Source organism: Centroberyx affinis, unplaced genomic scaffold (genome assembly GCF_046629955.1).
Source record: "Centroberyx affinis isolate AG114_WGS23_722 - 3 ecotype Tasmania unplaced genomic scaffold, CSIRO-AGI_Caff_v1 ptg000745l_1, whole genome shotgun sequence".
NCBI classification, from domain to species: Eukaryota; Metazoa; Chordata; class Actinopteri; order Beryciformes; family Berycidae; genus Centroberyx; species Centroberyx affinis.
In genome coordinates this window covers 10,040-22,500 of record NW_027279358.1, presented here as the reverse complement: position 1 = coordinate 22,500, position 12,461 = coordinate 10,040, and the positions used below count along the sequence as shown (strand labels likewise).

General features: G+C 39.5%; 1 protein-coding gene across 1 annotated transcript; it reads right to left on the bottom strand.

The window, feature by feature from the left end:
• Positions 1-1,071: 1,071 nt before the first annotated feature.
• lgals2a (lectin, galactoside-binding, soluble, 2a) lies at positions 1,072-7,212 on the bottom strand. The gene is made up of 4 exons (XM_071519862.1): positions 7,165-7,212; positions 4,045-4,124; positions 2,810-2,981; positions 1,072-1,767 (listed from the first exon to the last, which is right to left on the bottom strand). Exons 1-4 carry the CDS (start codon positions 7,168-7,170, stop codon positions 1,621-1,623), a joined length of 405 nt encoding a protein of 134 aa, XP_071375963.1. The 5' UTR covers positions 7,171-7,212; the 3' UTR covers positions 1,072-1,620.
• Between the last annotated feature and the right edge of the window lie 5,249 nt (positions 7,213-12,461).

Here is a 12,461-nt window from a genome sequence, read left to right as displayed (position 1 = left end):
ATGTGCAAAAACAGCACCGAGTTCAATTGATTACATTTTTGTGTTTGTTTTATTGACTTGAGTTGGTTTTCTTGTTGATCTTCTCCTTCTAAAGGTTGCTTAGCTTTTGAAACTTGCTTAATCTACCCTTTGACCACTCCACTCCATCAGAAGAGAAATACACGTCTATCATTCTTATAGTTTGGGCTGTTTCTCCCCCACACACTTTGAACACATCTTCAAACGGGTCTTCAATTAATTTTTTGGCAAGTTTCCCCCCTGGTTACAACAATATGGCTTAATTAACAAAATAAGTACTAAAAACTACACAAGCTAGACAGAGTGGACTAGAAGCAGGAGTCTTTAAATGTAGATTTGTAATTGCAAGAGTGCACTGCATGTATGGCGCATGGGTCATGAGGTTTTACATTTTTATTTTGATCCCCACAGCAAAGGGTAGTGTGTTTTATTCTGATGACTGACTTGATAGAAGAAGCAATCTAACTAACCACAATAAAGGACATCAAAAGGGGAGTTGAGAATTCAGGGTTACAAAACTTTGATGATCCTGTCTAATTGTCTAACCCAGTTCATCAAAGGAATTCTCTCATCCTGTCTAACCAAATTCACCAAAGAAACCATTTGTCTAAATAAATTTAATGCCAGTATGCGAGACCATTTCATCTATCAGACGACCTAACGAGCGTAAAATGAGAGATAAAATGTAGCGCTGATTAAACTATTACTCAGATTAGCCTATAATTAACATAGTGATCATAATGATATAGCTCGCTGATTAACCGCAGATAAAGGAATAGATTATGCGCAGGAAATATTTAACGACGTGGTGTCAAAGCAATGTGATCGTTATATTAGTCCTAAATGAGCGAGTTATAAAATCATTGTCCAACAAAAGCAACGACTGTCATGACAACTCCATTACTTACAGCTCTTGTCTCTGCAGAATGAGTCTAATCAGCAATTCAGGTGTCTGCTTCACAAAACACATATCACATGCTGTACACGCACAAGCACAGGTTTTGCTCAAGGAATCACCAGAGGCTCATTTTGATCAAAACAATACATGTTTTAATACACGTTATTATTATGATCATGGGAAAGCATTACAGTTAGTTACAAATGTGGAATGTCTGGGAGGGAGACATATAAAGGACGCAGCATTTCAAGGCACCTTGCAGAGCAGTTGAACACATTTTATCTGGTCGCTTTCAAACTAAACACTGCAACTATAAAGCAAATAATACTGTCAAATGAAATGAGCTTGGGGGCTAGTTTTTGTTCGGCTCGCTCTTCTGTTAGTAGCTCTGTCAAGTGCGCAGGACTGGCATGCAATTACACTCTTGGCATATGTGTTTGTGTGTACATTTGTGTATCTATCTATCTATCTATCTATCTATCTATCTATCTATCTATCTGTCTGCATCTATCTGTATATAATCATGCGTTTGTCTGTGTGTGTGAATGTGTGCATCTCTTGTGTGATTTGCATGATAAGGCACGACTGTTACCACATGTATTCAGAAACCTGAAAGCTTATAGGGCGATATGTGGCACTCTCTGGCCCAATGGCAGAAAATAAAAAAAGCATTAAACCTAATGACTCCAGGGACAGTGAGGGTTCTACTTGATCTCAATGCCCCGGATGCGGACTTCCCCTTCGAAGCTGATGACCTTGTACTTCTCGCCGCCCAGGCGGTTGGGGAAGTGTATCTCGGAGCCGTCCGACAGAGTCACCAGGAACTGCTCAGGGGTGAATGTGACGACGATCTGGGGAGGACAGCGAGAGTTGGGAGGGGAGCAGGAGGAGAGAGAAGGTTGAGAAAAGGAGAGGGGGATTTGAGATGGAGCGTGTGTGTGTGTGTGTGAGAGAGAAAGAGAGCATGCAGACAAAGATTAACAACACTGATACATACTGATACATTCTGCTACATTCTTGTCATATTGGAAGAATTGTCGGAACAACTAGGCTGGAAAAACCATCTAGAAGTCTTCCCTCCCTTCCCTTCCTTCTTAAGCATTTGAACTTATTTGAATCTGTCTTTTATGAAATATGCATGAGGGTTGCAATTTTGATAAATTTTTCAACACAGAACCCCATATGAGGCCATTTCTTCATGTTTAACTGATGAATGGCATAAAATAACAATAAAAAAATTGCAAAGCCAGATTTATGCCTTGGATAATTATTCTCAGATTTCAAACATAACAGTTGCTATCTTCTTAATCTTTTAATTTTTGTTTTATGGTGATGGTTAAAACATTGCACATTCAAAGTTCAAAACATTTAGCTGAAATTAGCTACAGTATGCTATGATTTATCTGATGAAAAATATATACTGTGTTCAGTTTATTTAAAATCTGTGTTTCGTTCTTTGCACTTCAGAGCTGAAATTGGTATTCAGATGATCATGGTCAAATTATCTGAGGTACAATAGCACAGATCTCCCTGCAGAGGTTGCTCACAGCAGCAGGAAAGTGGTATGGGAGACTGACAAACATGCATGAGCTGATAGGTCCTTTTCGTTAGCGTGCGCACGCACACACACACACACACACACACTGCAAAAAATCTCCATCTTAAGTCAGTTAGTCTGTTGAGTCCTAAAATCGGAATTTTCTTAAAACAAGTAAAAACATCTGCCAATGGGGATAGATCATTTTAGTTTCCAATGCAAATCAACTTGTTTCAAGAATTTGAGTTATCTCACCTCATTGGCAGAATTTTTCTCTTGTTTTAAGAAAAATTAAATCTGAAGGCTGAATATAAGACTAAATTACTTGTTAAGATGGACCTGTCTCTCCCTCTCACCTTGAACTCCTCCCCCTGGTTGAAAGGGAAGACTCCCTCACGCTGCTCCTCGCACCAGTTGCCTTCGTTGTAGGAGTTGCACACTACGGTCCTCTCGTCTCCATGGGCGCTGAAGCGAGGGTTCATATGCATGGCGATGTCCTTCTCATTGGGACCGATGTTCACTGCAAAACTGCAGCACAGACGTGAACAGATACATTACATTTCCATGTGATTCATTACATTTGATAAGGTAAAGAGAGCACAGAGTGTACAAAATTGGGTTGCACCCCATTTTACCTCTCAATGCTGAAAAATCCTTCTTTAAAACTCCACTCTAAAACACATATTTTGAGTTGTACACTGGTATGTAGTACAAAGTAGTCATGAAATATGACAACGCCGGTCATATTGTCAACATCTGAGCACTAACGTGTCATATTTATCTCACTGAACATGGCTCAGTTCGCCCTCCAGTGGTTAAAATGAGCAGCCGGTGTTCAGCTGGAGATGCAGCTGTGTACAAGGACAGCTGTCCTAAGATACGTCATCTGGTAAAAAATGTTCCCACCCACAGTATAAATGTAGATTTGAGATGTTCCTAACCCTAACTCTTCCTCTGCTCACCAACCCAGCCCAACCCCAAATCCCCCCTCCTCTCCCCCGCTCTTCGCCAAGTTTCTTGCATTTTGTTTTTTAAAATCGTGCAGTAGGCGGAGAGAAGCTCAAACTCAGAAAACTCAGGTGCAGAATTACTCTTTAATCCATCTCTTCACTATCATCCACATCACCCCTTCATTACTGAGGTGGATTTAATGGGTAAAGTCAATAGCTGATTTTACATTTCCCCAGACCAGTGATTCTCAACCTTTTTCATATAAAGAACCCCTACTTTAATCAACATTAGGGCCACGGACCCCCATTTGATGAGATTTTGTCTCTCAGATGCAGATCTGAGAATATTCTTATTGTTACATATGATTTTGTCCAGAATTCCATGACTATCTGTATTGTAGATAGAGAGATAACAGCGGAACTATGATCAAAATAGTCATTCTTGTACATTCTCTAATTGTGTTAACTATGTTAACTTGTAAATGAAATAATGTTGAAGTTTAACAATTCATCATTTTGCTGGGGAGCCCCTGGAATGCCCTCAAGGACCCATGGTGGTCCCCGGACCCCACGTTGAGAACCACTGGTCTAGACAGTGTGTGTTACATGAGCAACAGCCATTGTGCGTCTAGGACACTCACTTGGTAGCTTCAGGCTGGGGGACTCCAGTGATGGTCAGGGTCTGTCCGACCTTGAAGGACATATTCTTTACAATCATTCCCTGTAGAGAAAGAGAGAGAGGAGAGGGAGATAATCATATGACATTATTGTATGGTAACACTGCTGGATTTTACTTGGATCCAATTATTATTGCAGCTTTGGATGCAAGCAGAAGCAGAGGTAGCTCCAGCCTACTCTCTGAAAACCTTACTCCATCCATCCAAGTAATAAAACATGTGTTTCAAATTACACTCTCCCATTGAAGGACTGGTCAAAGATTCCAACTCTTTCTTGTTCTAGTGTTGGATGCCAACACTATCCAATCCCTTTTTTTCTCCTGCACCGATTTTGGCAGAGGAGAGGCTAAAAATGTTGAAAATTGATGGGGGAAGGCTGTTGTTAAACTGAGTAATATTTTCCTCAACGCCACAGTGAATGGCTAGTGCACAGGGAAAAAAAGGCTGAGCACAGCAGAACTGGCTCTGCTAGGTCAGTATGGTACATGTGGCAGGGGAATACAGAGTTGTGCCATGTTTAGGAAATTGCACTTGAGCACTCTATTACTTGCTCGTTACACACAGACCACCATTGTTCAACATTTTGTCAATGTGTCAAATTCGGCGTTGGTTGAACTGTTAACTGTCGCCAAGGCAATAATTACTATCAGTTACAACTGTAGCAAGCCTTTGACAACTGATGGCTTTTTCACAATGTAGGTAAACGTGCACTGAAGGGGTTGGCTACCCTAGACATTAGCGCAATCTAATTCTGAACATACACAGTAGTAAAAGCCCCAACAATAAATGGTTTGACAGTCGAACAAATGGATGTGTTTTAAGTTGTTAGGAAATTCCTAGCAAATGTTAACAAAGTTTGATATAGCCTAGTCAACACCAAAAGTCTTTCAACCAAAAGTATCATGCAAGTTTACTGAATTGACAAAGTAAGAGTCATATGAGTAATATGGCTGACTGGAAATACTTGCATAGGATTCTAAGAGAAATGGCTTGGCTGCACATTGACTTGTAGTGATATTGTTTAAAAAAAAAAATGCAAACATGAGGCTGCTGCTTATTTCTCAAAAACCAGAACAGCGGTGTGAAATAGTTCTCTTTTTGGATAATAAGATAGGGATATAGGCATATCAAGATAGCATTACAGTCCAGAAGAAATGCATTAGTTTAAGGATTAATAGTGATTTGTATAGTCTAGTGCTGAGCCACACACAAATATACACACTAGACGATGACTCCCTATGCTGAAATAGTGCCATGTCGTTAGTGCTTTGTTAATGTTGGCAGAGCCTGAGAGGATCAATCTGGAGAGAGAGAAAAACACGGAGGGGGAAAACGTCAAAACCCAAAAAAGTCTATCTGAAAGAACGACTAAACCATAAAATGAAAGGGAGAATGAAAGGGAGGGAAGAGGGATAGAGTGACACAGGGTACCACATTCTTTCCATGTTAGTCTTTGAATCCAACTGTAAAGTGCGTGCATAGCGCTTAGCACTGGGGCCGGGGCTGCGTGGGGCTGGGCTGAGGTCGGACCTGGCAGTGGTCCTGCATCCCCCCCGACACTGCAGACCGAAGGAATCCCCATATGTGTGTGACATGCCGACCCACCTCCCTCCTCTCACTGAGAGAGACAAGAGACAGCTGGGGCTGCTGACTGGCTGGTAACACCCTTACCAAATATGTATAGTCAAGCAGATTTATTCTCCACAAATATAGTATATAGTCACGGCTATAAATGGATTACTTTATTCTAAAATCAATGTCATCCTACTGCAACTTCTGTGTAATAAGAATCAGTTTGTGATATGGCAGGGATAAAAGAGTAGATCTAATATAGTGCAATTGCTATTTCCTTATAAAACAGCATGAAAAATAAGCTTTGACAGTACACTGTTCCAGAATCTGTCACTGCTGAAATGGATTTGTTCCCCCCCAGAGGTTAGCCTTGAGAGTCACAACATAGCAGACTACCTCTCTGCTCTGTACGGTCTATTCTAGCCTCCGGAGGATGACTTTATTTCATTATATCTTGTAATGTGATTTCAGCCCGCTGCCCTCCAAATCGTCCCAACACGTGTTTACCCCTGTAGCCAACACAAAGCCAAAGTGATACAGGGCTTTTATTGTAAGCTACTCCTCCAGTGCAATTTATGAGTCCAAAGAGATCACAATGCTGCCCGTGTTCAGCTCCCAGTTCTAGTTATTGAGATCGTGGAAAAATGATTGGATTAAAATGCACTAATGATTGCAGGCATTTTCCCTGGAGTGAGTTTAGGGTTCAAAAGTACACTACCAGTCAAAAGTTTGGACGCACCTGATTGAATGTACTATGTTTTTCATTATCTCAAAGCCATTTTGATCTAAAGGCTGATGTTTAAATGCTTGAAATTTGTTTTTTAGACAAATATAAATAGTGAAGTTGATGCCTATTTATGAAGTCCCACACTCTAAGTCTTTGCCTTTCCATCAAGGCAAAGGGCGGCTACTTTAAAAAAAATCTAAAATATAAGGTAGTTTTGATTTGTTTAACACTTTTTTGGTCACTGCATCATTCCATTTGTGTTATTTCGTAGTTTTGATGTCTTTACTATTATTCTATAATGTGAAAAATAGTAACAATAAAGAAAAATGCCTGTGTCCAAACTTTTGACTGGTAGTGTATATTTGCAATAAGAATTCACATACATGTATTGAAGCTATAATCTAGGGGGTGCAGCTATAGTCTATGTGCTGTCAATGGTATATACAATGAATAGAATAACTTGCCCATAATGCATTATCCAATAGTAATTAGGTGGCTAACATGCCTATTTCTGCAGTGCATAGTTTGACCATAAAAGGCAATCAAAGCAATTCACAAATACAGAAGTATCAAAATCACTGATAGAAGCTATGAGCGATGAGCTGGTTTAGTTTGGTTGGAAGTTTAGTTACTTCAGCATATCAGATTGTGCTGGCTCATGACAAACAGCTGTCAGTTCCAGTACAAGTATATAAACGAATCTGTGCTCGTGCATCTGGGTCATAAAATACAGAAAGCAAAGGCAATGCAGCAGCACAATGCTGTAGTCTCTGAATCACACTTACGCTCATCTTGCTTGCAGATGCTGTCAAATAACCAAGGAGTAGTGAGGGTGCTGCGTGGGTCCGGGCCGCACTGCGACCTGACGGTGGCATTTATAGGGAGCTTGTTTCCTTCCGTTTGAGTGACATTTCAAGCAGCCAATAGAATCACGCCATTAGCGAACACTGGCCAACGAGGTGAAACTACAGACGTACACCATAAATAAGCTATTAAACGTCTAAGACGGCCTTGTGATGGTGATTGAGGTGAAGATAATTAGCCACAGAGTATTTTCGACAGTGGACCGTTACTACAACATTGTAGTGGAGTTAGTCAGACGGCAAGTGGAAGGGGCCATAAGACCAGAGCCTAGCAGAGGCCTGGCAGATAAAAATAGAAATTACTTTGTTGCCGGGGAGACGACTAAATATTTGGCACAGCCGATATCCTGAAAGGCCCACATATATAGCCTGTAATGCAGGGTCAGATGGCAGTGTTTGAATTCAGTCTGGCTTTAAGTAAACAGTTGGTTTGGAGAAAACTCTAGTGAAATTTTGAAACTGACATTGCTCAAAGTGATTTTAATGCATCTGACTCAATACTGCCGTGGGGATAGGCTTTCACCGGGTGACACACTTGACACAACTCCTGTGAGTCAAAGAGGGCATAAGCCATGAGAAAAGCCACATGATTACACTACAGGAGTCTAGATTTCATTTTATATTACCAATACCAACTGTTGCCTATATTATAAAACATCCTTGGTGGCAGAGGCCTTTGTTTGTGCTGTTAGTTACAACAGGCCTGATGGGACATCTGTGAGAGGGGTGTGAGAATGCCCTGAGGGGGAGAAAGAGTTTGTTATTGTGTCTGTGGTAGAGACTGGATGACAGACAAATTGATAGTTGATAGGCCGTATCACAGCAATGCTCTGTATATCAGTTGATTATAATCCAAAATAACTCAACAACCCTCTTTTTCATGTGCTCGCTGGCGGAGGAGCACATGCACACAATTACACGCATACACACCCTTATCCACAAGAAGTGCAGCTGAGTTAGATTGGCCTCTCTGACTCTTTTTGTCTGAAAAAAGCCCATGATGTGTTTATTTCTTGACTGTCAATGTGGGGGCATATCAGCCTTAAAGACTTGGCAGTGTGTGTCACAGCTACAGCTGAAAGTGCACATTATTTCCCCACCTCAAATAACACAGTTGCATTCCTCATATCAACCCCAATCGCACTATTAGTTTCATTCATTTGGATCTAATACGTACTGTGGCTTTCACCAGGGAAAACTAGCATCAAAAGTTTAAAGTGGCACAGAGTTCTAATATGTTCCCTCTTACCCCAAGACCCAGTCTTGAGACAGTCATGAGATCTAATGACACAGAGACCTTTGAAATACACAAACAGTTAGAGAGCTTTCAATTATATCACACATACACACACACACACACACACACACACACACACACACAGTCTCTTCTCTAGTATGGAAATAAAATATAACAGAAACATATTAGATTAAACTTTAATGATCCCTGTGGGGATGTGTTTTTTCCCCCCGATTAGATGTAAGTAATGCTGTTGAGAAATAATGTAATGGTGTAATAAGATGTGGAAGATGTGGAAAATAGGGAAGCAGTGCAAGTTCCATAGCAAACTTCCCTCTTGAAAGGGTCATTTCTGGGTAAATCTCAAGAACCATAATATCTCCTGAGGAGACGATTTGTCGCAAAAATGCATCAGACACTCAAACCTGAAGCTCTCAAGACGAAGGTAAGAGTGAAAGAGGGGCAGATTGTAAGAACTTCATCTGCTGACAAATCCAATCAAATAATCAACAACAGACCTTGCCGGATACAGTTACTAAGGTTGCTAGATAGAATATGTGTTGTGTAATCAGATGATTCTTCTTTTGATGAGCCAGCAAACTGGTTGGCTAACTACAACTGTCTCTGTAGCAAATACCGTGTGTTGAGTTAATTTACAGCAAGAGTGGAGGCTGATTTCTATAGTAAACTGTTTGTTTAGCAAAAGAGCACATGCTGAATTATTTATAATCTGAAATGAATTTTACCAACAATATATAGTATATCTATACACTCCATTTACAACTCCACAGGGTTTTCTTTTTCACTGAGGAAGCTCAAAGAATGGTGGGTGTATTAGTGTAGCGATGCCTAAGACATAGCAAACTTAGATATCTTCCCTGTTCAGGCAGACTTCTTGGGATCTTATGTGGTGTTACATGTAATATAGTGTATGGATTTGATGAACTTTGGCTGCTCATTACTTATACTCTTTATCTCTTTTATATATACATTATATTTTTTTTATTTATCTTATCCTGTATTTCTTATCTAATGTCTTGTATACCTTGTGAATTGCCTGTGCGAAACGTGCTATATAAATAAACTTGCCTTGCTTTGCCTTGTCTAGTTCAGTGTGTCAAATTGTATATGTCCTCTTGCTCAAAGCCTGATTTAGTCAGGATAAAACAGTTTTGAATATTGTTTTATCTATTGTTGTCTACTCTTACAAGCATATACCTCAAACCAAACACATTGACATTCAGAAATAGCTTTATTATGCAATTATGCCATTGTGCAAGTTAAACTCAAAATGAAATTGTATGGTTAGCGCATTCATTTTCAGTCCTTTTGGCTCCAAGAATCAAGGTAATCCAGCTATACCAGCCTTAACTACTGTCAGAGGGAGTCTGAACAAACTTTCTGTTATCCTCCTCTTGCTGAACATAGAAAAGACCATGAATTTTAGACCAATACAGTCAAAGTTCTATTCCAAGACTATAGATTAAATATTTCAACTGTTTACACATAGGAGCTACATTGTTAAAGTCATCTTGTCATCTGTTGTAGAAGCACAGTAGGAGCAACACAGCCAGTTTTGAATGGGGCTGTGTTGAAGTGGCTGAAACAAACACAGCTGTTGGACAGTTGTCAGAGCAGGAGGTCCTTTCTCCACCCATGACCAAGTCTTGGTCAGTGAGAGACTGCATGGCATGCATGCAGCCCTGTGTCTATCACAGAAAGACCGCTAGCAGTTTAACGGCTCACTGACCTTCACAGTTTTATTGCCATCAAGGAAAGCCTGGAGCAGTATGTCCTGAATCTGTTGAGGAGCACCAGCTTCAGCAACAGGCACCTTCAAATGCTGGTTTTCCTGTTTTCTGAGAGAGAATCTTCCATATCAACAGCATCTTCTGCTTCATTCAGTTGAGCAGGTCTCGGCGCTTGAATTTTTGTTTAGCTGAAGAGTTGTGCTTACTTCAAGGAGGAAAATCTCTGGAGATCCTCCTCATAGTCAATTCCTATGGGAGTAGCCACTGAGTGTTTTGGACTACTACTTCCTGAGAGGCCCTTCAATCATTAGTGTCCATGTTGTCCTGTTTTATAGCCTGTTCAGTTGATCCCAGAGGTGATGCTGCTCTTTTTGTTTCTGTAATGAGTTTGCTAATTTCATCGATATACTAAGACCAGGTGTAGCCTAAAAACATGCCAATCACTCTTCCATGGACATTGCATATGCTCTTATGCATTGGGCCCCTTGTTACAACTGTTAATATAATAACTTCCCATTAATGAAATAAACCATAACAAACAAATTTCAGCTGTTAAAAGTGTTATAATTAAATATTTTAGCTTTCATAAATGTATGCATATTAATAAAAGCTGAGAAATTATTTTGAGCCATTTCTTTTAGGGGGTAATTTAACAAGCATCTTGATGCCCCAAGTTATTATGTAAATAATCATCTAAATAATAATAATCCAAAGGTATATTTTTGGATAGGGCCAAATACAATTTTTCATTTTACATTTCTGCCCTCAGCCACTTTGGGCACCCCTGTTAAACATAGATGTATTATTATAATGTTTGACTGATTATGTAAGTTTCTATACGTGCATCTGTGTGTGTGTGTGTGTGTGTGTGTGTGTGTGTGTGTGTGTGTGTGTGTGTGTGTGTGTGTTGCGCGCGCATATATGTGGTGAATGTGGTGTATTGGGGACTCAGGAAAGTAGACAAGCACATCTGCACATGTATGGGTTGCATCTCCTTTTAATTTCATTTTAAATCAATCAAACATCAAACAATCATTTACAATTAAAAAGTGCTTAAAATAAAAAAAATAATAATAAAGAGATGAGCATAGATACACTATAACAATGTCTATAAACTGGTGAAAGGCACTGTTGCTGGTCGCCTGCTGAGTCAGTCTGCAGAGAGCCTCTGAACTGTTTAATGTTCAGCTGCTTGTCATGTCAACACTTGGTCCTGACTGAATATCTCTCACTCTACATTCAAATCACTACAATGACAGTTTGACCCAATTAGTTATCGGGCATCAACATGGCATATTAGGACATGGGGAGCATTACATCAGTCTAAATGGATGAGCTGACCATTTCATTGAGGTAATCCAACTGGCAGAAATGGAAAGGTTCTGTCATACAGAGCAGGTCAGTGTGGTAAACAACTGTATGCAAATGGAGGGGGGATTGATCAAATTCCACAATGGCAGCTGAAAGTTAGATACTAATTCTGATTCTTTCATTCACTGACTTTGATTTACTTTCAGTTATATTTATGATTTACTTATGTAAAATCATTATCATTAGGCTATTAACTTATATTTTGTATGAAAACCTTTCTGGCACCTTTCTTATTTGGTTTTTCTTTGTGAACAAGCTGGCTTGCATCCATTATACTTATTTCCAGTGCAGTAAGGAATATATCAATAGACAATACACATTTGTTATAGTGTATTAAAAATACTTGAGTATAATGCTAAATCACTCTGGTTGGCAATGTAAGCCATGTACAAAGATCACCAAAGATCTCTTCCATACATAATCATTAAATTAGCAGTTAATTTATTAAATTTTTGAAAGTTGAAAATTTTAGCCATTGTGTTAATGTAATAAAACCCAATAATGCAGGCTAATAATTTTTTAAGTTTGCAGGGAAAAAGGTTATTACGATTATGGTCGGTACATTTTATTACATGAATTGTAATTTTATGAGGTTAACAGGATTATTACACAATTATGTTTATAATGGTAGTAACAACTGCAACACCTCTCTGCTGTCTTGACCAACTTGACCAACCTGTAATCATATGAACGACCCCCTTACTCTTATTGGTCCACTGGTAAAATGTTTACAATATTTTAGATGCCATTGGCGAATAGTAAATAAAGAGGCGTGTCCGTACGCTCATCCACACCGTTCTCATAATTATTGATGAGGTTGTGGCGATTTCATTTTTAAATGTCATGAAGGCGAACGAAAC

Excerpts from the sequence above, each read along its gene's own strand:
- lgals2a (XM_071519862.1), bottom strand. Across the intron at positions 2,982-4,044 it reads CCCCAGCCTGAAGCTACCAA|TTTTGCAGTGAACATCGGTC; the intron begins GTGAGTGTCCTA and ends TCTGTGCTGCAG. Across the intron at positions 1,768-2,809 it reads ACCAGGGGGAGGAGTTCAAG|ATCGTCGTCACATTCACCCC; the intron begins GTGAGAGGGAGA and ends TGTCCTCCCCAG.